General features: G+C 38.7%; 2 protein-coding genes across 7 annotated transcripts; both read right to left on the reverse strand.

Annotated features, from left to right (window-relative positions):
* Positions 1 to 1,341: 1,341 nt before the first annotated feature.
* Positions 1,342 to 7,226, reverse strand: LOC311075137 (butyrophilin-like protein 2). 5 transcript variants are annotated; one of them, XM_084102305.1, is made up of 11 exons: positions 6,594 to 7,212; positions 6,375 to 6,441; positions 6,200 to 6,254; positions 5,960 to 6,034; positions 5,525 to 5,854; positions 4,698 to 5,027; positions 4,199 to 4,321; positions 3,586 to 3,642; positions 3,399 to 3,446; positions 3,178 to 3,228; positions 1,342 to 2,879 (listed from the first exon to the last, which is right to left on the reverse strand). In XM_084102305.1, the coding sequence occupies exons 4-11, from the start codon at positions 5,976 to 5,978 to the stop codon at positions 2,617 to 2,619; spliced, it is 1,221 nt and encodes a 406-aa protein (XP_083958431.1). In that variant the 5' UTR covers positions 5,979 to 6,034; positions 6,200 to 6,254; positions 6,375 to 6,441; positions 6,594 to 7,212; the 3' UTR covers positions 1,342 to 2,616. The 5 variants fall into 5 exon arrangements, with proteins under 5 accessions (XP_083958431.1, XP_083958432.1, XP_083958434.1 ...); XM_084102306.1 differs by lacking the exon at positions 6,375 to 6,441 and having other exon boundaries at positions 7,187 to 7,226; XM_084102308.1 differs by lacking the exons at positions 6,200 to 6,254; positions 6,375 to 6,441 and having other exon boundaries at positions 7,187 to 7,226.
* A 976-nt stretch (positions 7,227 to 8,202) lies between these two features.
* Positions 8,203 to 12,938, reverse strand: dnaaf3l (dynein axonemal assembly factor 3 like). Of its 2 annotated transcripts, none has more exons than XM_084102301.1 (12): positions 12,812 to 12,938; positions 12,560 to 12,706; positions 12,356 to 12,465; positions 12,143 to 12,236; positions 11,635 to 11,795; positions 11,366 to 11,542; positions 10,731 to 10,853; positions 10,530 to 10,652; positions 10,113 to 10,320; positions 9,865 to 9,979; positions 9,685 to 9,759; positions 8,203 to 9,555 (listed from the first exon to the last, which is right to left on the reverse strand). In XM_084102301.1, the coding sequence occupies exons 2-12, from the start codon at positions 12,639 to 12,641 to the stop codon at positions 9,417 to 9,419; spliced, it is 1,407 nt and encodes a 468-aa protein (XP_083958427.1). In that variant the 5' UTR covers positions 12,642 to 12,706; positions 12,812 to 12,938; the 3' UTR covers positions 8,203 to 9,416. The 2 variants fall into 2 exon arrangements, with proteins under 2 accessions (XP_083958427.1, XP_083958428.1); XM_084102302.1 differs by having other exon boundaries at positions 12,560 to 12,686; positions 12,812 to 12,847.
* Between the last annotated feature and the right edge of the window lie 8,592 nt (positions 12,939 to 21,530).

Here is a 21,530-nt window from a genome sequence, read left to right on the forward strand (position 1 = left end):
GGTCCACAACGTTACCCATGGCCACGCTCTCTCATTGAGTGCATGTACCATCCACAAAAGCTGCTCCAGCATTGTTAACAGACAAACAAGATTTGGTGATAATATTAGAATAATGAGAGATTTCTAAGCAACATTTTGTAGACTGGTCATTTTTGTCCAGGAACATCACAATTGTCTGAAAAAACACAGAATTACAAGAATTCTCTCTTTTTTTTGGAGTAGTAGTTATACCTTAGGTGAGTAAAGTCAGTAAATTTTAGTCCAATGCGATAACATTGACTAGCATTTTCAGGAAAAAGAATATCCTCTCTGTAAGCTGGACTGTGACGCTATTTTCTTCTGGAAACAAACTTTGTTGCATTATTTTCCTGATATCTCTATAAAGCTGCTTTGAAACAATCTGTATTGTAAAAAGCGCTATATAAATAAAGGTGACTTGACTTGACTGACTCTCCGGGTCAAAATGACCTGAACACAACCTGAGGGTTAATTTTTTTATTTCAGCTTGTTGCCAAGGCAACATTTCTCACCCCTCAGGTGTTTTTACACCTATAGATAGTTTGTTTTGTTCTGAAACAGGGATTTAATTTGTTACGAGTGGTTTTGCGTAATTCACTGTGTATGTTGATGATAATGAAAGGGAGAGACGGAGAGTTTATGGATAAGACTTTAATGTGCATTCTTGTACAGTTTTATTCAGCTCTTGCAGTGATTTTCTGGAGTGAAAACAGACACTTCATCTTTTGTGTGATGTACAATAAACTTCATAAAAACTTATACAGTAAGTAAAGTTTTGGCCATCATTCGGATGGATAAGTTATAACTGTAATTAAACTAACCTATACCTGTTCTATCTCCATGCAGCATATATTCTCTGGCTCTTTTTTTTTTTTTTGTTGGTATGCCGGAGAATGAGCTCTTGCTCTCTCCCAAATAGTGGCAATTTTAACATGCACAGATAATTTTTTATAGCATGTTAAAATTTCTAAAACTTTACATACACACTCTGGGGACATCAGAGACTTTTTTTTTCATCTAGTAAAAACTAGCATAATAATGCCCTTTAAGATGTATATGATTTTTCATGATTTGTTAAAGCAGCGCATTGTCGCTTTAAGAGTATATACTCGTTCTAAATCATGAATGATTATTAATGTAAATAAACAGATACATTTCGTAGGTCAGGACAACAGAACAAACTTTATAAGTATAGGGACACTTGAGAGTAACTAATGGTAAATGCTAAACAAATAGGCTAATGCAACAAATCAAATGTGAGAATGATTACAAAACAAAAAGGAGAACAAAAAGTGAAAATGAAATGAAACACGATGAAATAAATCAGTCCTGAAAACATGTTTAGTCTTCATGTTGATACACTCAGTTGATCAAACAGAAACCCATTCTGGTCAATCACAACAGGGTCAATCACACCCATTATAATAAAACCTTCTAATATTTCAAAGTAAAACATAATTAAAACAATCTGAGTATAATATTCTTAGCCTAAAGATAATTAAAGTTGATTAAGAGATCTCTCTTTGAAAAGAGAGGTTGCGACGGAGCAAGGTATAGACTGACCTGTACAGAAATTGATCTCCCTAATATACATTTGCTTATTGGAACAGAGATAACTTCCTCTTTTCATAGTATATTGCTTCGAAGCAGACACAAGACACAAACATATCTAGTTTTCATGTTTTCACACTCTAAAGTGTTAACCCGTACACTACAAGATGTTTAGCTTAAGATACCATTCGTATACCACTTTATTCTGAGACATTTGAGCATTTGTGGTCTATCGCAAATAGACTTTTGCCCTCATCTAAACAGCAGAACACCCTAAGTCAATCAGCTATATTTGAGACATTAAGATTAATAAAAGAAAGTATTAAACACACATTTCAAATGATAATAATGGTAAACACATCAAAATGATAGTAATGAGAAACACATCAACATGATAATAATGATTTCTAAAAATATGATGATGACATTGATTAAATGATCAAACATAGGCAAATGATAAAACATCAGCAAGAAAGTTTTTTTTCTTTTTCTGATTCATCAAAAAACATCTGAGATACTAACAGAAAAGTGTTGTGACAAATTATTTCTCCTCTGGCCATTGCTTTCTTTCATCCCATTTAACATTTTCAAACTTTATAAATACATTGTGAATATTAATTCTTAAATCTAGTTAATTTTAAGTCTTAATTTGACCTTGTGTAAAAAAGCAGTACTTAAATTTTTTTTTAAAGGAGCTGTAACCCATTCTTTGGAATAAAATGTTTCTTTTCATTAAATCATTAAAAAAGGTGGCATGAGAAATCACTAGGTCTCCCATCTTTTTATCCAATCAGAAAACATTAATCAAAAACATTATCAAACCAAACATCACAAAAAAATTGAGAATGACTCCAAATGTTTCCAACATGACACTACTAAATGGTAGGTAAATCTAATTAAATATGGTCGGTTAACCAAACAAAGATTGTAACATTGTAACATTTTAGAGTCAGTTACTACAGTATATTATGTAGTATTTCTCCTACTTTGTTTTATGACATTATTTGGCCATTTTTTATTTATTCATTTTTTGCTGTAACCTCATCTCTATTGTGTTTTGTCTTCTGGTCTATCTGGTGTTTGTGTTGTATCTTCTGCTGTGACTGATTGTGATGTTCCTTCTCTTTCATATACCTGTGATTGTACAGCTGGAGAGAATCTCTCTTGCTCTGTGGATTCACGCTCTTGCTCTTGAGTCCTCGTTGCTCCAGGGTTCTCTTGTGCAGTAGTTCTTACTGGTGAAAATGGTGATAATGTGGGAATTGGCTCAGGAAGAAGAAGAGGACCCCAACTCGTAATAGGTGGAGCTGCTATATTGACACACAAGCAAAGAAACAAGACATGCATAATTTGCATAAACTTGAACTAAATCACAAAAACAAATGCAGCTGTAATGGTACAGTAAGTCATCCCTTCACATCTTTTCTGATGTGCTACTTGTCTTTACTGTGTGGACCATTAGAGACTAAGACAGATAAAAAAAAAATACTAATCATGCAAAGTTTAATAAAAGCAAACATATTTAATTATGGTTTTAGAAAACCACATTTATTTATTTATTTATATTATAACTAAATTACAGCAACTGCATGCATCTTATACACCCACCACACATGGGCTCCAATCTTAGGGGACTCTGCGGTCTGACGACATCACTCACTGAAGACAATCAAGACAATACGAAAATTATATTTTGCATATCATTCTCCAGCAAATTTTCATACAGCAAAAAGTCAAATACATGAAATGGGAATGTACATGATTCACATTTCATTGCTGGTACAGTAAAACAATCAAAAATCGTATGAGCATTTGTAGTGACATCTTACTGAGGGGGCGATCTCCACTTATACTATTTCTACGTCTAGGTGTGGGACCTAAAATTGAAAAGGGTAAACAAAATTAATCAGAGGAAATTTCGAAACCTTGCCATGTAGTTTTACACCTTTAGAATTGGCTTTTTACTATGTAATGTACCAGAAGTGTGCAAGAAAAGATTATCCAATTCCCACTCACCAGTTTTCTTGTGTCTCTTAATGTTTACCAGTGCCTCCAGCATGCTAATTTTTCTTTCTGCAAGAAAACATAAGATTTCAACGTTAAATGACAAATCACGCCACTTAACGTCAACCACAAAAATAAAAAACAATCAAACAATAAATAAGCAGTGGCTTTTCACATAATATATAAATAATTACAATTGCATTACAGTTTCAGGAACACTGTAGTATTCCCTGATGAATATACTAAAGCACACAGGCACACTTTTTCACAAATGTTTTCAATCATGGTGGGGATTTCACACTCACTTCTATTGTTTTTACACTGAACTAATGACATCTCTCTTCCCTAATCTTAACACTCACATAAACCTTTCAGTATTTTTAGATTTTCATCATTTAGATTAATATTGTAGTGTTCACTGATCATCTTCATACTTTCAGATACCAATTAAACACATTCACTCTAAGCATGAGCATTTGCGTGGGTGAATTTATTCCATTCCACTAGATAACTTTAAATCATGCTGCCAAATTGAAACAGGAAGACAGAAACAGTTAATTTGGCCTTCGTTTATAGCCATTTTATAGTAATCTGGAAAAAGCTGCTCACTGTATCTCAAACTTACTCTTATATTTCCTCTTCTTTGCATCCTTGATTTCTTGAAATGATGATTCACCAGTCTGTGTTTGTCTCAATGTACGCTTCTGAAGCTTATGCTTCTGAAACATAAGCTTACGCTTCTGAAGCTCTAAAATGAACAAAATATCAAGGTGAGTCCATTACTATTTCATAGCAGCTGCATTTGAAAGATAATGAAAAACAATATCTAACATTTACTACATGCTAAATTTTTTGTTTAATGCGCCAACTTGGTATGAAAAGAGAGAGACTGCAGAGAAATAGGGGATACATTCGTAACGATTTTATAGAAAGTATAGTCAAATATATAGTTTAACAGTTTTAAACAGTTTCAAAATCAATCTAAATCAATTATTTCAGAGAAACGTGTATTCCAACACAAATGAAACATATTGCAATATGTTGTAAGAGTACTAAGGTTTTAATGAACTTCAGAAATGTGCCAGAAAGATTAAAGCTATAGTTTTAATAATACCATACTGTACCTGTCACTTGCAAGTGAACTACTCCTGTCTGCAGACATCCATCATGAATAATTTTGCATGTGTATATTCCTGAATCTAACTGTTGAACATTTCTCAAAGTCAGAGAAAGATTTCCTCTCTCCAGCTCCTGGGTGGACAGACTGAGTCTGTTCTCATAGTCGCTGGCTGTTATCTTCAGTCCATTCATATAATGATAAATGAGCTCTGTCCCTCTATACCACCTGATGTTCATGGACACAGCACTGGTTTCAGATGAGAGATGAACAGGTAAGATGACGTCTGCTCCAGGGTCAGCAGACACAGTGCCATTAGGAATCACAAGACTAAAGTCTTCAGGTGGACAGAAAGAACAATTTATTGTCAATGACATGAAGTCACTGCCACACCTATAATCAACACTTTAAATTACAATTTTAGGTTACACTTTATTTTAATGTGTCCCTGTTACAGTGTAATTATACATTTTAGTACTGAATAATATTAATTAAATACATGTACGTATTATAGTGCTAGGGTAGGAATAGAGTTTGGTTTAGGGTTAGCTGCATGTACACTACTTATGCCTAATTTATAGTTAGGCTATTACTAGTAAATACATGTAACATCTAACAAGGACATTAAAATAAAGTGTTACCCAATTTTATTTTATTTTTAATTAAAAGTTGAACCACTGTAGATTGAAACTTAATGTAAAAAATAAAACCCAAATCAATCAAGTATGACACAATTTTGCTTTTATATTTAAACAGGATAACAGACACTTTTTCCAAAGCAACTTACAGTGGAAAAATCCAATGTCTTAACCAGTAAATCTGCATAATACTTACGGCTGATAATGAGAAATATATATTCTTTCATCGTTTGGCGTTCATGGATGACTTCACAAATATAGTGACCCCTCTGTGATCTTCTGACATCTCTGAGAATTAAAGACACATTTCCATTGTGTAGATCCTGCAGTGAGAGACTCGCTCGACCCTCATAGTCTTCGCTCACTGTCATCTGCCCGTCCTTATAATGGCAGACCAGATCAGCCCTATTCTGCCACTTAATTTCCATTGAAGCAGCGCTGATGGCTGGCTCAAGATGACACGACAGAACAACATCATCTCCAGAATCACAAAATACAGAGTCAGATGGACAAACAAGAGACAAATCTGAAGAAGAGAAAGAAAAAAATTAAACATTATTCATGTGTAATTTTTATACTAGTGTAAGTGTACAGTGCATGTGACAGTCAAAACAGTTTTTTTTTTACTTGCCTTGCCAAGTTTCTGACATTTTGGAGGTTTCAGCTATTTTTAATATTTATTTGAGATGGAAAATCCACTGTAAGCCTAGAAAATAAACGGACAATATGAATGTATCCATAAATACATACTTATATTTTATTTTGATGTTTGCCAAATAAATAAAAAATTAATTTGAATTTATATTAGAAAATGTGAGACAAAACAAACAAAAGAGCCATCAATTTAAAGTTTGAAAACTAAGTGGATTACCACAACATCAGTCCCTCCAGGGAGTATATCTTCTGTTGTGGCAATCTTTAACTCCCTAAATATAAAAAAAATATCTTTTAATTTATTTTATTATTTTAAATAATTTATTATTTATTATTCTAATGAATTCATTCCCAGCAAAGAGTTCAGCTGTCAAATAATGCTTATTATTCACCTATTACATCCACCTTCTTCTCTTTCTGTTCCTGTTAGTCTTACAAAGTATTGCATCCAACCAATAACTGAAATACATAATTATTAATTTCTAGCATAATATTTACATGTAGTGGGCCTACACAAAAGCATTTGTCAAAGTGATATGTAAAAAAAGAAGAAAAAAAAGATAATAAATGTTGTAATGTATTATAAAATGTATTGTGCATTACATGCTTACCTTTTAAATTACTAAATTAAAAAAATCCGTAACACTAAGAAATGCATGTTAGGTTACTGACCCATACGGGTAGAGCCATAGACAGACTGTGGGTAGTGATCAGATACTAACAAGAATACTAATAAACAAATAAAGCTAAATATTAATCGAGGTATTTAAAAAGTTTTACTTTCACAAGCTTATATCCACCACACTAGCCTACCAGCAGCAGACACGAAGGCCTGGGTCAATTGCACTGACGCATCGAACTTTCGAAAAAAAGAAAGAAAGAAAAAGAAAGACAAGATACATTTGTTCTGTTTGTTTCGCAACGTTTGTATCAAGTTAGTTCCGTGCTGTTTCAGAAAATTTAGCTAACTTAGATACTTTCTTTCACTTTCACTTTACTTAGGCCTACTGGTTATTTACACTGCATTCGGCTATACGAAGAGGTTTTGTTCCGTTGTGGTGCAGAGATGAGTCCCAGCGAAGTGATGATGAGTCCCAGTTTAGGACCCCAGTAGTAGCCTATGCCTGATCTAATAAAGCTGTTCTCGCGATTCTTAATGTAATCAATCAAACTTCAAGCTTGTTTGAGATGCGCTTTGCCTCACCTGAAATGTAGGCGAGAGTAGGCGGCACCTAAAGGAGAGGTGAAAAAAGTGCAGGCACCTGATCAAAGACAGATATCGCGGGATTCACGGGATTCACGCTCGTCCACGGTGTTGCTAACATGGTTGCTAATATCCTCCTGGGACCCAGGAATAGACTTTTGTCCACTGTAGTGGACATTATATTTTAGTGAAATTTCTCACATCATAGGCTACATTTCACATATGTCACCTGGGTGTCCTGTAAAGAGCACAATCAGGGCTTTTCAGAGACAAATGTTTGGAGGTTTCACCATGAAAACAATTTTTCCTTGGTTTTTAAAAATATCTGACATTAATTTAGTGTTCAAATGTAGCACTCTATGGAAATATGATAATATATTGCAATTATAATTTAAATCAGATTACTTTTCACATTGTATTTCATAAACCAACATCCCCGGAAAACGTTACGTGGTTTCAAATCATAAAAAGACTTTCTGTAATGTTTATCAGGCATTTTGGGAGACACAACAAGTGTATATGGAAATAAGTTATACACCAATATTCCTATGAAATATTAGATATTATTATTAAAAATTTGCTAATTATTACTCCAATTATTACACTTCTTTTTTTCATTAAATGTTGCTCCAAGAACACATTAATGTGCAAATTAGTGTATAGGCTATATACATTGCATTGAATGGTAATATTATTTATTGCCATTTTACCCACATATTGCATAAAGTAAAATGGTGTATCAATTCATTCCGTTATATCTTTCATAACATAGTTGAGAATCATCTTTATACAAATTTTAGTTAAAATAAATCCTGAAACCCCAACATTTATTGATGATTTAAAAAAAAAATCCCATTGTTTTTGCCTATAGCCTACATATAATTTCATATATATGTAGGCTATGTATGTATATACAGTCAGGTCCATAAATATTGGGACATTGACACAATTCTAATCTTTTTGGCTCTATACACCACCACAATGGCTTTGAAATTAAACGATCAAGATGTGCTTTAACTGCAGACCTTCAGCTTTAATTTGAGGTATTTACATCCAAATCAGGTGAACAGTGTAGGAATTACAACAGTTTGTATATGTGCCTCCCACTTTTTAAGGGACCAAAAGTAATGAGACAGATTAACAATCATGAATCAAACTTTCACTTTTTAATACTTGGTTGCAAATCCTTTGCAGTCAATTACAGCCTGAAGTCTGGAACGCACAGACATCACCAGACGCTGGGTTTCATCCCTGGTGATGCTCTGCCAGGCTTCTACTGCAACTGTCTTCAGTTCCTGCTTGTTCTTGGGGCATTTTCCCTTCAGTTTTGTCTTCAGCAAGTGAAATGCATGCTCAATCGGATTCAGATCAGGTGATTGACTTGGCCATTGCATAACATTCCACTTCTTTCCCTTAAAAAACTCTTTGGTTGCTTTCGCAGTATGCCTCGGGTCATTGTCCATCTGCACCGTGAAGCACCGTCCAATGAGTTCTGAAGCATTTGGCTGAATATGAGCAGATAATATTGCCCGAAACACTTCAGAATTCATCCTGCTGCTTTTGTCAGCAGTCACATCATCAATAAATACAAGAGAACCAGTTCCATTGGCAGCCATACATGCCCACGCCATGACACTACCATCACCATGCTTCACTGATGAGGTGATATGCTTTGGATCATGAGCAGTTCCTTTCCTTCTCCATACTCTTCTCTTCCCATCACTCTGGTACAAGTTGATCTTTGTCTCATCTGTCCATAGGATGTTGTTCCAGAACTGTGAAGGCTTTTTTAGATGTTGGTTGGCAAACTCTAATCTGGCCTTCCTGTTTTTGAGGCTCACCAATGGTTTACATCTCTGTATTCACTCTAGTGAAGTCTTCTCTTGATTGTTGACTTTGACACACATACACCTACCTCCTGGAGAGTGTTCTTGATCTGGCCAACTGTTGTGAAGGGTGTTTTCTTCACCAGGGAAAGTTATTTATTGAGCTTCAACTCATTAGTTCAAGTACATTCAAGTAGCTAGAAACTATAATTTTAAACATTTTCATATATATTCATATTGAAATATTTGTTAATGATGTTTGAAACAGTTATGAAGTGTTAGTGTTTGTTTAATCAAATCTCCCATTAAGACAAATGTTTTCAAAGCTGAAATGGTAGATTTTATTTGTATAGCTGAAGTAGTGCAGAGTTTATAAAGTGTGTATCTGAAACTGTGCGAGTCCTTCAGTCTTTTTTCCATGTGAATACTGCGTATACGTCGCTGCTCTGGTCGTGTGTTGCAGTGAATCCTGATTCTTCAGCGATCTCCTTCACTCTGTCAGCAAAACCTGACACTTGCTCTTTTGAAAGGTCCAACAGGAAGCTGAACGAGAAGAACAGATCATGAGCACAAATGTAAGTCATTTAGTGGCAATGTTTTGGATTTGTGTGTGTGTGTGAGAGAGAGAGAGAGAGAGAGAGAGAGACAGAGAGAGAAATATGACAAACTCACTTTGCTAACTCTATCACCAGAGCAGCATCAGGTGCTGCAATCTCTCTCAGAGAAGAATCGAGCTGATGAACCATACTGAGAAAACAGACAGAGATTGTGTTATCATCAGATATTTTATGCTGGTCACTCACACACAAACTCAAGTACTGTTTCTGTGAGCTGCATATGAACAGGCTTCACCTGGCTGAACAGAAGATGCTGTTGAACAAGTTCCTGTATTTGTTTTTGAGGGGAAGTTTGTTGAGTGAGTCTGGAGACAGAAATGAGACTTTCACTCCACTCAGGTTCAGCAAATCTGCAAAAACACAAGACCCCAACGTAAATGTGTGGAAAACTCTCTCAAAACTATTAAAAGCTGCACTGTTTGATTTGTTTACAGCACTTCACTGGCAATAGATGTACATTGTTTTGACATAATAGGACGTTACCAAGCGCTTGTGTCTGTTGCTCAGGTTCTGTGTGAGTTTGAGAGGAAAGTGGATCATTCTGTATCTTCTCTTCTGTTGAGAGACTGTCTGTGGATTGACAGCAGGAACTTGAAGAGTTTGGTACATCTTCATTCAGTAAAGAGCTCTCTCTAGTGGCAAGACATTCAAACAACGCCAGGACATTCACTTCTGAAATATCCTGAGCCGTCTGAGAGAGAAAGATGGCCAGAGAAAGGTAGATCATGATGGAAATGTTATTGCAATATAATATATATCAGTATAAATGACAAGCTATAAAGATAAGTATATACATGTGGTCTTGGACAGAGAAAAGAAGTAATACAATATAATGACATTTTTTGTAACTTGTAACTTAATTTTGGGGGATATTAGGGGGTATTAAATAGTTCCTGTCACCTTTACATGTTGATTGTTCTGTTTCTTCAGCAGGTCTTTGTCCTCAGTCTCTATGCCGAAGGACAGATACGGACCGGAGACGATGTCCCCCCAATATCCTCTAACAGCGACCCGATCTCCACGCTGGTACAAACACACACACCGTTGCATGACAGTGTATCATGGCTCACAACTATTATTGTAGACAGTCAATCTACTCACATGATTGAACACTCGTGTGGAAAGCAGACTCTGATTGGCTGTTTGGTAAAGCCCCTCCCTCATTTCAAAGGCCACACCACTTTCCCTCCATTTCACATACTGATGTTTGCTGATGACGCCACACTAAGAGAAAAATCACAGGATTTTGTAGAACAGTAGTGAGGCAGGCTTAATATCCTTAACTAAAACCATAAAAAAATTATTCTGTTACTTCAAATAAATGAAATAAAATCTTATCTTTATTTAATCTTATTTTATTCCAAGCAAGTTGCTAAGGCAACATCTGTAATTTTCGTTTAGTTTCACTTGCAGTACTAAAATAACTGAAATGGAAATATAAATTAATAAAAAGTATAAACACACACACAAAAAAGAAATACGAAATTATTAAAACTTGAACTAAATTTTTGTTTCTTTATACATGGAAATATGGAAAAAGTGTCTGCTGTGAATCATAAATATGTAATTTAGGTGCTGTAATTCGGAAATCACATTTGTAATAAAATATGGGCTGAAATAAGTTTATTTGGCAAATAACTGTGTAACATAGAGTAATTTACAGAGTCTTATTGCACGGCTCTGATTGGCCTTCCGGAGTGCAGGTGTATAATAATGTCATGTTATTTGGTACATACGCCTCTCTGGTGCAGTTTCATGCTGAGATCCCAGTCGAAACACCCCTGTCGTGAGTCGTAGCGAGTCCCCAGGTGCTGCCGAACACGGGCGTCCCAGACCTTACGCACACTTGCTGGCACTGACGGTGGCCGTTCCCACAGTTTAAAGATCCGGACCAACTCATCTCTCTCCTTAAACTGATGATGAAACAGCAGAGGAGTGGATATCACTGAGATGAGTTTGATTATGACATGCAGTATATAAACACACATATTAATGTCTGCTGGACCTTCAGAAGGCTTGTATCAAGGCAAGGATGGGCGTGCGAGTCAGAGGACAGAGTGTTTGTGATGGAGAGAGAGAGTTGAGCCGCGGCGTGTTTTAAAGTCTCTTCCGTCTCTTTGCGAATCTCAGAATTCCCAAACACCTCCAGAAACACTTCGGTCTTTTCTAAAAAAAAAAAGACAACACAAATAAACTTCCTCGACTTGATCTGATCTGAGTATACAAACATGAATGCAATATGTGACATTTACAGTGTACAAAAACTAAAAACAATGTAGAAAAAAACAGAGGTACATTTGTATTTTTACACCTTTCCCTAACTTGAAACAACAGGAATTGTCCAAATGTAATATAAAATTTAAGTCTATTACGTCTCATTTGTATTATATATTTATTATAATCTTTAAAACATTTGTAATATTTTAAAATGTGTGTATACATATACTATGCTGAGAATTATAGGTTAATATAAACATAACTATAACTATGTCATAATATATGAAGGTACGTACTGTGTAGACTCATGTTCTCAGGGGTCTGGAGTGATAAATATAGTAGTAATAATTGTCTGGCAACAACCTCCATATTGTTCTCAATCACCCAAACCTGCAACATGCCACATGTCTCATCATTAACATGCACAGAACAGTTGATTTATGTTGTGGTAATAATATGCCATAAAGGCTATTATTATGCTGTATGTAACAGATTCTGAGGTCACACACATGTAGTGTATCAGAATCGGTCAGTCCAGTGATGGTCTTCAGGATGTGCCTGGGATCTCCACTGCCCACCAGCAGGACATTCAGCTCTCCATCTGACCTCACTGTGTTCTCTGTAGAGAAAATACATCACACAAATGTACTGTATGTGAGCACTGATCCATATTTACAGTGTTTTGTCAGATACTGTGATGGTTTATGCTTCACCTGAGTTCAGGAGGTCTCGTGCTGGTCCGAATCCCCACCAGGTCACACACCCCGCGCCCTCGACAGTCCGACCGGCGCTCATTCTTCACGAGCAGGATAATGCCTGAATATCCTCCTTCTTAGCGGACTGTTGTGGATTTTGGTTAGCTAGCAGTTTTGGTTAGCTTTTGGTTTATTGCAGTTTAACTATACACAAACAACAAAAATCCACGTAGTAAACACATATATAATATGTAGCAAAGTGTAACTCACCTCTCGCTTCTCTATCCGGGTAAACGCAAGCTAATGCTTGGACCGCGGTTGCTTAGCAACAGGAACAGGAAGCGCGGGCCGTCTGGAGTAGTAGGACCATAGACTGTAAAATAAAAAATAAATAAATAAAAAAATAGAGCAGGACACAAGCACTGGTCTTGATTCAAGAACTCAAAAAATTACAGTTTCAGATTCATGTCACAGAGTTAACTACTTAATGCAAAACCTGCCCAACTTACCTACTCAAATGTCAGTGACAAGTGAGTCAACGTTGAACGCACTGGGAATTCCTGTTGAAACTCGGGATTCAGGAAAACCTAAGCTCAGTTTCAATCTAAAATTATTATATTTTACATTAACTTAATTTATCTATAACACTCTATACAGGTAGGCATATACTTTAAAATATCCATGATTAATTGCATTGAATATTCAGTGTAGCATTTACGTGGAAGAATGTAAAAAATGTCACCTGATCAGCTGACGAGATTACACTATTTCCAACAGAAATCTCACCTGACTAGTCAACAAGCTGGGAAAACGAGTGTTGCTGTTAACAGAAGGAAGATAGCCTAAGTACATTTATTTATTTTGGCAGATAATTGATACGTATTTTAAGATACAATTTTATAAAGAGTGATAACTGCATTTAAATGTGGGAGTGAATCCGCTAAAATGTAGTCCTGTGAGTCATGAAATTGCGATGATTCACATAGCTGCTAGTAACCATAGCAACATGAGAATATGATAACCATAGCAACATTTTTGTTTGAAACATTTGGTATCAATCAACACTGTTTCTAATTAGTTGGCTACTGCCCTGAAAAAGCTATTTTTTTGGCTATTTTTCTCGGATTGGTTGACAGCTCGGCGATTGAAAAAAAAGCAGATCCTTTCATTGAAATGGAGGTGATCGGAGTTTTATCAGTGTGTGTAAGTATGCAATATGCTGTATATGCACACCGTAGACTTAACGTTATACTAACACAATCAAGTCAAAGATTGACTTCCAGTAAAAGAACTTAAGAAATTTGTGTTAAAATCAGCTTTCTTATTTTTTTCAGTCTTGTTTTTAATGTCAAGTATTGAAATTAACAAACGACAAACCGTAAATTGGTGTAAGTGTAGCCCACATTGAGAAATGCTATTGTAAATGTAATATTTCATGACTATACATCCTTTAAAATGCACACTTGGTAGACAGCTTCCTGTAAAGTTTTTTTCTTATGCAGTCTGTCCTGTACAGTAGCCTAACGTTACATTTCCTAGTAAACAGTAAACTTTTATTTTTTTCTGAACTTTTGTGCAGGTGGAAACACAGAAGGATGTGTTTGGTGTGCCTCTGATTGGCCTGAGGAAGAGTGGACAGATGAGGCAGGGTCTTCCTCTAGCGCTCATGCACATAGTGGAGTTTGTGGAGAAGCATGGTGAGTGTGTTTGACACTGTTTCTCAGTCTCCACGTATGCTGAGATTGTGTATTTCTAAAATGTGTGTTTGTGTTTAGGTCTCAGTCAGAGTGGCCTGTTCAGAGTTAACGGGAAAGTGAAACTCTGCCAGGAATTAAGGAAAGGTTTTGATCAAGGAAGCTTTCCAGAGTTTGATAGAGCGAATATTCATACTCTTGCCTCCTTATTGAAACTTTTCCTCAAGGAGCTGCCTGGTGGACTTATTCCAGAGTCACACAGGACACAACTGCTGAAGGTGTTCAGGGGTAGGTGAAGCTGCGGTGGTGAGGAGTGAACATTTTGGGATAAGAAAAACAAATCTGATTGAATCTTCTTCATTGTATCTTGCAGATTCAAAAGAGGAAGAACTGAATCAGGCTGTGAGGGTGATCCTGAACAGTCTTCCGGAGGAACATTTCAACGTCCTCTGCTACCTGTTGTACTTTCTGTCCCGTGTGGCTGCTGAGAGTCAACTAAATCGTATGACATCCAAGAACTTGTCAATAGTTTTTGGACCCACCATCTTTCAGTAAGTGTTTGTGTGTGTGTGTTCAGCTGATATAGTCTGTACTCCAAAGCACATTGCAATGTAACTCAAGTACTGAGGTTTCAAGAATTACATGCACAAGTTTTCAGGATCCTATGAGACACAGAGACCAGTCTGATTGAGCAGTCAATCATAAAAGAAAGATGGGTGTCTGTTGTATAGTGATGTGACACGTTTGTTATCTGTGTGTGCAGCGTTCCTCTCGGCCCCACCATGACTGAGGAACAGGGGTTGTGTAACGCTTTGACAGAGCACCTGCTGAACAACCTGAAACATTTGCTGCCGAACATGTATCCTCATGTACCCACCGGCAACAGAGCAGTGAGTTTATACTGTGTTATAAGTTTATGTTTCAAATGATGGTGGCATCTGTATGTGACTTGGGTTTATGAATTTAATGTGTCATAAAAATAATTAAATTATTTGACATTGCTAGTGTTTAAGAGTGAAAATGATAATAGATAGGCTAATTCTTTAGTTTTGTATATGTATGAGAGATTGAAAATGCTTAGAAATGTGTTTGTGTGTTTGAGGAGGCAGGGGACTGGACTGACGAAGAGTGTGTCAAACAGCTGCCACTCACAGAAATAAGGTGAATATGCTGAACACACACTCACAAGCACATGTAGACCTGGGTTGCTGGCAAACAGTTGTTGATCAAATGCATGCAGATCACATACACCCACAAACATGGGTTTATTTAGAACCATTTATTGTTGAGTGCTTGTCAGTCCATCTTCATGCTTGTTCTGTGTATTTTCCAGAGCAAAGCTACCTAAAATTGGACGACTTGGGCGACTGAGAAAAAGATTAAGCAGTTTTGGGAGAAGGCTTTTCTCATGTTTTCTCAGGTATGCAGCAGGATCTTTATCTTTTATCTTTATCCTAAGAATGATCTGGTTGTACCCATATGACGTTTTGAAATTAAGTTTTACTGTGGTAGATGTGAACAAGTTAAGATATAGGTAAAGTTAGATTTAGTTATACAGGTAATGAATGTGTTGAGTGAACAAACGTGATCTGTTTTCTTACTTTTTCATTACTTCACCACACAGTAACAAAATCGAGAGTGAACTGTAAGATACTGGGCTTGGTGAGGATCACCAGAAGACAATGGGGCTGGTGACTCCGACTGCAAGATACTAGGCTCGGTGAGGGTCACTGGAAGACAAAGAGGCCAGTGAGGATCACCAGAAGACAATGGGGCTGGTGAACCTCAGTGTAAGATACTGGACCCGGCACTGTAAGACACTGAGGCTGGTGAGCTTCACCCTCAGACACTAGGGCTGGCATTGGTCACTGGAAGACATTGGGGCCAGTGAGGGTCACCAGAAGACACTGGGGTCGGTGAGGGTCATCACACAGCACTGGGGCCGGTGTGGGTCCCTGAAAGACATTGGGGGTGGTGAGGGTCACCTCAAGACACTAGGGCTGATGAGGGTCACCGGAAGACACTGGGGTCGGTGAGGGTCATCACACAGCACTGGGGCCGGTGTGGGTCCCTGAAAGACATTGGGGGTGGTGAGGGTCACCTCAAGACACTAGGGCTGATGAGGGTCACCGGAAGACACTGGGGTCGGTGAGGGTCATCACACAGCACTGGGGCCGGTGTGGGTCCCTGAAAGACATTGGGGGTGGTGAGGGTCACCTCAAGACACTAGGGCTGATGAGGGTCACCGGAAGACACTGGGGTCGGTGAGGGTCATCACACAGCACTGGGGCCGGTGTGAGTCCCTGAAAGACATTGGGGGTGGTGAGGGTCACCTCAAGACACTAGGGCTGATGAGGGTCACCGGAAGACACTGGGGTCGGTGAGGGTCATCACACAGCACTGGGGCCGGTGTGGGTCCCTGAAAGACATTGGAGGTGGTGAGGGTCACCTCAAGACACTAGGGCTGATGAGGGTCACTGGAAGACACTGGGGTCGGTGAGGGTCATCACACAGCACTGGGGCCGGTGTGGGTCCCTGAAAGACATTGGGGGTGATGAGGGTCACCTCAAGACACTAGGGCTGATGAGGGTCACCGGAAGACACTGGGGTCGGTGAGGGTCATCACATAGCACTGGGGCCGGTGTGGGTCCCTGAAAGACATTGGGGGTGGTGAGGGTCACCTCAAGACACTAGGGCTGATGAGGGTCACCGGAAGACACTGGGGTCGGTGAGGGTCATCACACAGCACTGGGGCCGGTGTGGGTCCCTGAAAGACATTGGGGGTGGTGAGGGTCACCTCAAGACACTAGGGCTGATGAGGGTCACCGGAAGACACTGGGGTCGGTGAGGGTCATCACATAGCACTGGGGCCGGTGTGGGTCCCTGAAAGACATTGGGGGTGGTGAGGGTCACCTCAAGACACTAGGGCTGATGAGGGTCACCGGAAGACACTGGGGTCGGTGAGGGTCATCACACAGCACTGGGGCCGGTGTGGGTCCCTGAAAGACATTGGGGGTGGTGAGGGTCACCTCAAGACACTAGGGCTGATAAGGGTCACCGGAAGACACTGGGGTCGGTGAGGGTCATCACACAGCACTGGGGCCGGTGTGAGTCCCTGAAAGACATTGGGGGTGGTGAGGGTCACCTCAAGACACTAGGGCTGATGAGGGTCACCGGAAGACACTGGGGTCGGTGAGGGTCATCACACAGCACTGGGGCCGGTGTGGGTCCCTGAAAGACATTGGAGGTGGTTAGGGTCACCTCAAGACACTAGGGCTGATGAGGGTTACCGGAAGACACTGGGGTCGGTGAGGGTCATCACACAGCACTGGGGCCGGTGTGGGTCCCTGAAAGACATTGGGGGTGGTGAGGGTCACCTCAAGACACTAGGGCTGATGAGGGTCACCGGAAGACACTGGGGGCGGTGAGGGTCATCACACAGCACTGGCGCCGGTGTGGGTCCCTGAAAGACATTGGGGGTGGTGAGGGTCACCTCAAGACACTAGGGCTGATGAGGGTCACCGGAAGACACTGGGGTCGGTGAGGGTCATCACACAGCACTGGGGCCGGTGTGGGTCCCTGAAAGACATTGGTCACCTCAAGACACTAGGGCTGAAGAGGGTCACCGGAAGACATTGGGGTCGGTGAGGGTCATCACACAGCACTGGGGCCGGTAAAGGTAGCCACAAGACACCAGGGCTGGTGAGGGTCACTGGAAGACACTGAAGGACGGTGAGGGTCACTGCACAGCACTGAGGCCTCTGCTCATGAATATTAAACACTGCATTCACTCAAACTGATTTGCTGAAATCAAAACGATGAGATTGCCGGTTGCGCATTAGTTTCTTGCTCATAAAGGCTGAATAATTTAAATGAACAGCATTATTTTTACAGGACAATACAAATAATATCGTTTACATGTAGCATGTCAGCGTTCAGCGCACCTCCACACATGAAAATGCAGATTATTATCGCTATGTTTTATGACAGCCAATTGATTAAAACAGTGAATAATGATCTCTGTATTAATTATCTTTAGCCTGCTGAAATGTTCCTATAAATATATTTTCTTTCCAACTGTGCATTTGCAAAGAAGAACACGCCAACGGTGGACGCAGATCCTGCAGATCCTGAGTCGGTGTGTGTGCCAGGCCAGGTCCAGTAGATCTGGAGTCTCTCTGTGTTCCAGGTCCCTCCAGGATCAAGAGCTGCCGCCTGTGCCAGATCTCTCCAGTTTAGATGACAGTGAGTTATTATTACTTTGGTTCATGTTATTTCTGCCATCTGTTATTTTCTATGTTCTATTCTTTTTGTTATTACTTTCGGTTATATATATGATTTGACATCGCTTTAAGGAACTGCTTAACAATCTGAAAATGACTGACATTGTCCATGAAGGAATTCGACAAACAAGTATGTTGCTCTTTCTGGATACAGCAAACTTTTTGCCTCTTTTTTTTGCTTTTCTGGTCCTGGGCTGTGCTCACTCAGTGTCAGTGTGAGAGGGGAGTGGCCAGCGGCTAGAGTGGCAAAAGCCAGTGCGTGCTTCTTTTACCGTTATATATTTACCGATATTTTTTGCATTTCTAATCAAAACAATGTCAAACTTGGCACTGCACTTACTCATGCCCGTAGCGAGACACCTGTCAAATTTGAAATCCATCGGACTAACGGTTCGAGAGATATGTGGTTAACACACACACACACACAGACAGACAGACAGACACAACACACAGACACACAGACAGACACACAGACAGACACACAGACAGACAGACGTTCCTGTAATTTATAGAGAGATGAGGCCCAGAGGTGAGCCAGACAAATTTAGCTTTTTTTGTTCAGTTCTTAGCTAATATGATGTGCTGCAATATTAAATATATAATACTTCAATGTGTATACAATATAGTGTACTGACTGCTGCTTTGTACATTTAAATCGGGAACGGGCAACCCTTTTTTAGGTCTCCTTTTGAGGTGCAGATTTTACCTCCAATCCTAATCAAGCACACCTACATCTTTTAACCAAAGTCTTCAGGTTTACTTGCAGACAGTTATAGGCAGGTGGGTGTGATGTTGGAGCTAAATCTGCAGGACAGTGGACGCTGAGGGCCAACGCAGAACATAAGCTGACCTGACTCTCCATTAAACTACTGCATTTGAATTGTTTGTGTTTTTTTGTTTTACTTTCAGACCAGGACTGGAGACCATCTGGCAATGCGATATCAAAACTTCTTGTTCTGTTTGTTGAGAGAAAGCTCCACCACATCTCCTTTTAATCAGTTAGGGTACAACTGAACAAACTGTGTAGAAGAACAAGAACATGATAGAGACATGTTCAGGGAAGAGCAAGAAAATGATAATCATCATTAATCACTGAAATCCACATGGAACAAATGGTGGCAAACGAAGACTGGGAAAATGTCAAAACCAGAGAGCTTTCATCCAGCCCTGTCAGCACATGTTGAGGAACTTCTAGGACACAGACAACATTGTGTTGTGCACAAATGCACCGTTTCATACATCATGTTTATGTGTTTTGCAGAGTTCCTCAGCCAGTCCTCGTCCACCAGGTCACAACCTCACCATGCCAAGGGGAAATGGTCCTCCTCGGCACATCTCCGCTGACTGCATCATCTAGGCCTTAGGATGGTTCCACAAAGAATTGACTAAACATACAACATGACTTACTTCAAACTAAAGATTTGACTTTACATAAATACACTGCATCTATTTGTCTCATTAGTTAATCCAGGATGGGCCTAAAAAAAACTTTTAACTTTCTTTAACCTTACAGTTCATTAAATAGTTTAACACAGCTAACTCAACATTATTATTTTTTTATCTTGTAATAAATATTGGAAATGGAGAACAAATGATTATGAATTCTTCTGATGAATCCCCAGAAAATGGGGGGAAATAAACAAAACCCTAGGTATTTATTTGAAACATTGGCTACACTAATGAAAAATAAAGCTTCAAGCCCAGAAGTTTAATGACTTTATGAACTTCTTCACTTATAAGATTGATAATATCAGGGACAAAATTATAACTATGAAACCGTCTACTGCAGTATCGCATCAGGGAGTGTATTGCAGTGTCCCTGAGGAAAAATTTTATTCATTTATTGCTATAGGAGAGGAAGAATTCACTAAACTCATTAAATCATCTTAACCGACAACATGTATGTTAGACCATATACCGACTAAGCTACTGAAAGAGATGCTTCAGAGGTCATAGATCCTCTTCTTAATATCATTAACGTGTGTGTATGTGTGTGTGTGAGAGAGAGAGAGAGAGAGAGAGACGTGTGTGTGTGTGTGTGTGTGTGTGTGTGTGTGTGTGAGAGAGAGAAAGAGAGAGAGAGAGAGAGACGTGTGTGTGTGTGTGAGAGAGAGAGAGAGAGAGAGAGAGAGAGACATGTGTTAGTTCTGGACCTTTCAGTAACTCCACGCTATTAATCATTAGTTAAGCATTAGTAAACAGTTAATTCATTTATAAAGCATTAATAGAATTAATAAGCAGTATATAAATACAGCTATAAATGCTTTATTCTTGTTTCAAAAGCATATCTATAATGTGTTTAATAATTGTATTTTCATACTTTATTAATGATCAGTTTATCATTTCTAAATGAATATAGCATTATTTACAAAGTAAGCTTTATTTCTATAGCACTTTTCACAGACAAAAAGGTCACAAAGTGCTTCACAGAATTAAAATATACACATAACAGATATACACATACACATAACATACAAATATACACATATACACCAAACATACAAAACCATATTGCTAATTAAATGCTTGTCTAAAAAGATGTGTTTTTTTTAAGTCTCCACAGAGTCTAATGGAAGAGAGTTCCAGAGCCTTGGAGCCACCACACAGAAAGCTCGGTCACCTCTTGTTTTAAAACGTCTTCTAGGAACGTCTTGGCCTGAAGACCTCAAAGAGCGACCAGAAGAATATACATGCAGTATATCCTGGATATTTGATCATGCAAGGCTCTGTAAGTAATGGTTAAGATTTTAAACTGTACTCTAAAACTAATTGGAAGTCAGAGCCTCAAGTATAGGTGTAATATGTGATCTCCTGTTGGTCTTATTCAAAAGTCTTGCAGCTGCATTCTGTACCACCTGCAATCTGTTCATAGAGGATTTGTTTAAACAAGTGTACAGTACATTGCAATAGTCAGAAATTAAAGTGTGAACAAGCATTTCAATCTCTTTTTTAGAAACCACAGATCTAATCTTAGCGATGTTCCTGAGACGGAAAAAACAGGAACGAACCACA

Source organism: Abramis brama, assembly GCF_963993115.1.
Source record: "Abramis brama genome assembly, chromosome: 24".
NCBI lineage: Eukaryota > Metazoa > Chordata > Actinopteri > Cypriniformes > Leuciscidae > Abramis > Abramis brama.

Bases quoted from the DNA above. Each gene is read 5' to 3' on its own strand.
- LOC311075137 (XM_084102308.1), bottom strand. The intron at 5,028-5,524 runs GTAAGTATTATG...GTCCACCTGAAG, and splicing joins TATATTTCTCATTATCAGCC to ACTTTAGTCTTGTGATTCCT. The intron at 4,322-4,697 runs GTACAGTATGGT...TGTTCATTTTAG, and splicing joins AGTTCACTTGCAAGTGACAG to AGCTTCAGAAGCGTAAGCTT.
- dnaaf3l (XM_084102301.1), bottom strand. From the start codon at position 12,641: ATGAGCGCCGGTCGGACTGTCGAGGGCGCGGGGTGTGTGACCTGGTGG. The intron at 10,653-10,730 runs GTGAGTAGATTG...TGTTTGTACCAG, and splicing joins CCACACGAGTGTTCAATCAT to CGTGGAGATCGGGTCGCTGT. The intron at 9,760-9,864 runs GTGAAGCCTGTT...CTGTTTTCTCAG, and splicing joins AGCATCTTCTGTTCAGCCAG to TATGGTTCATCAGCTCGATT.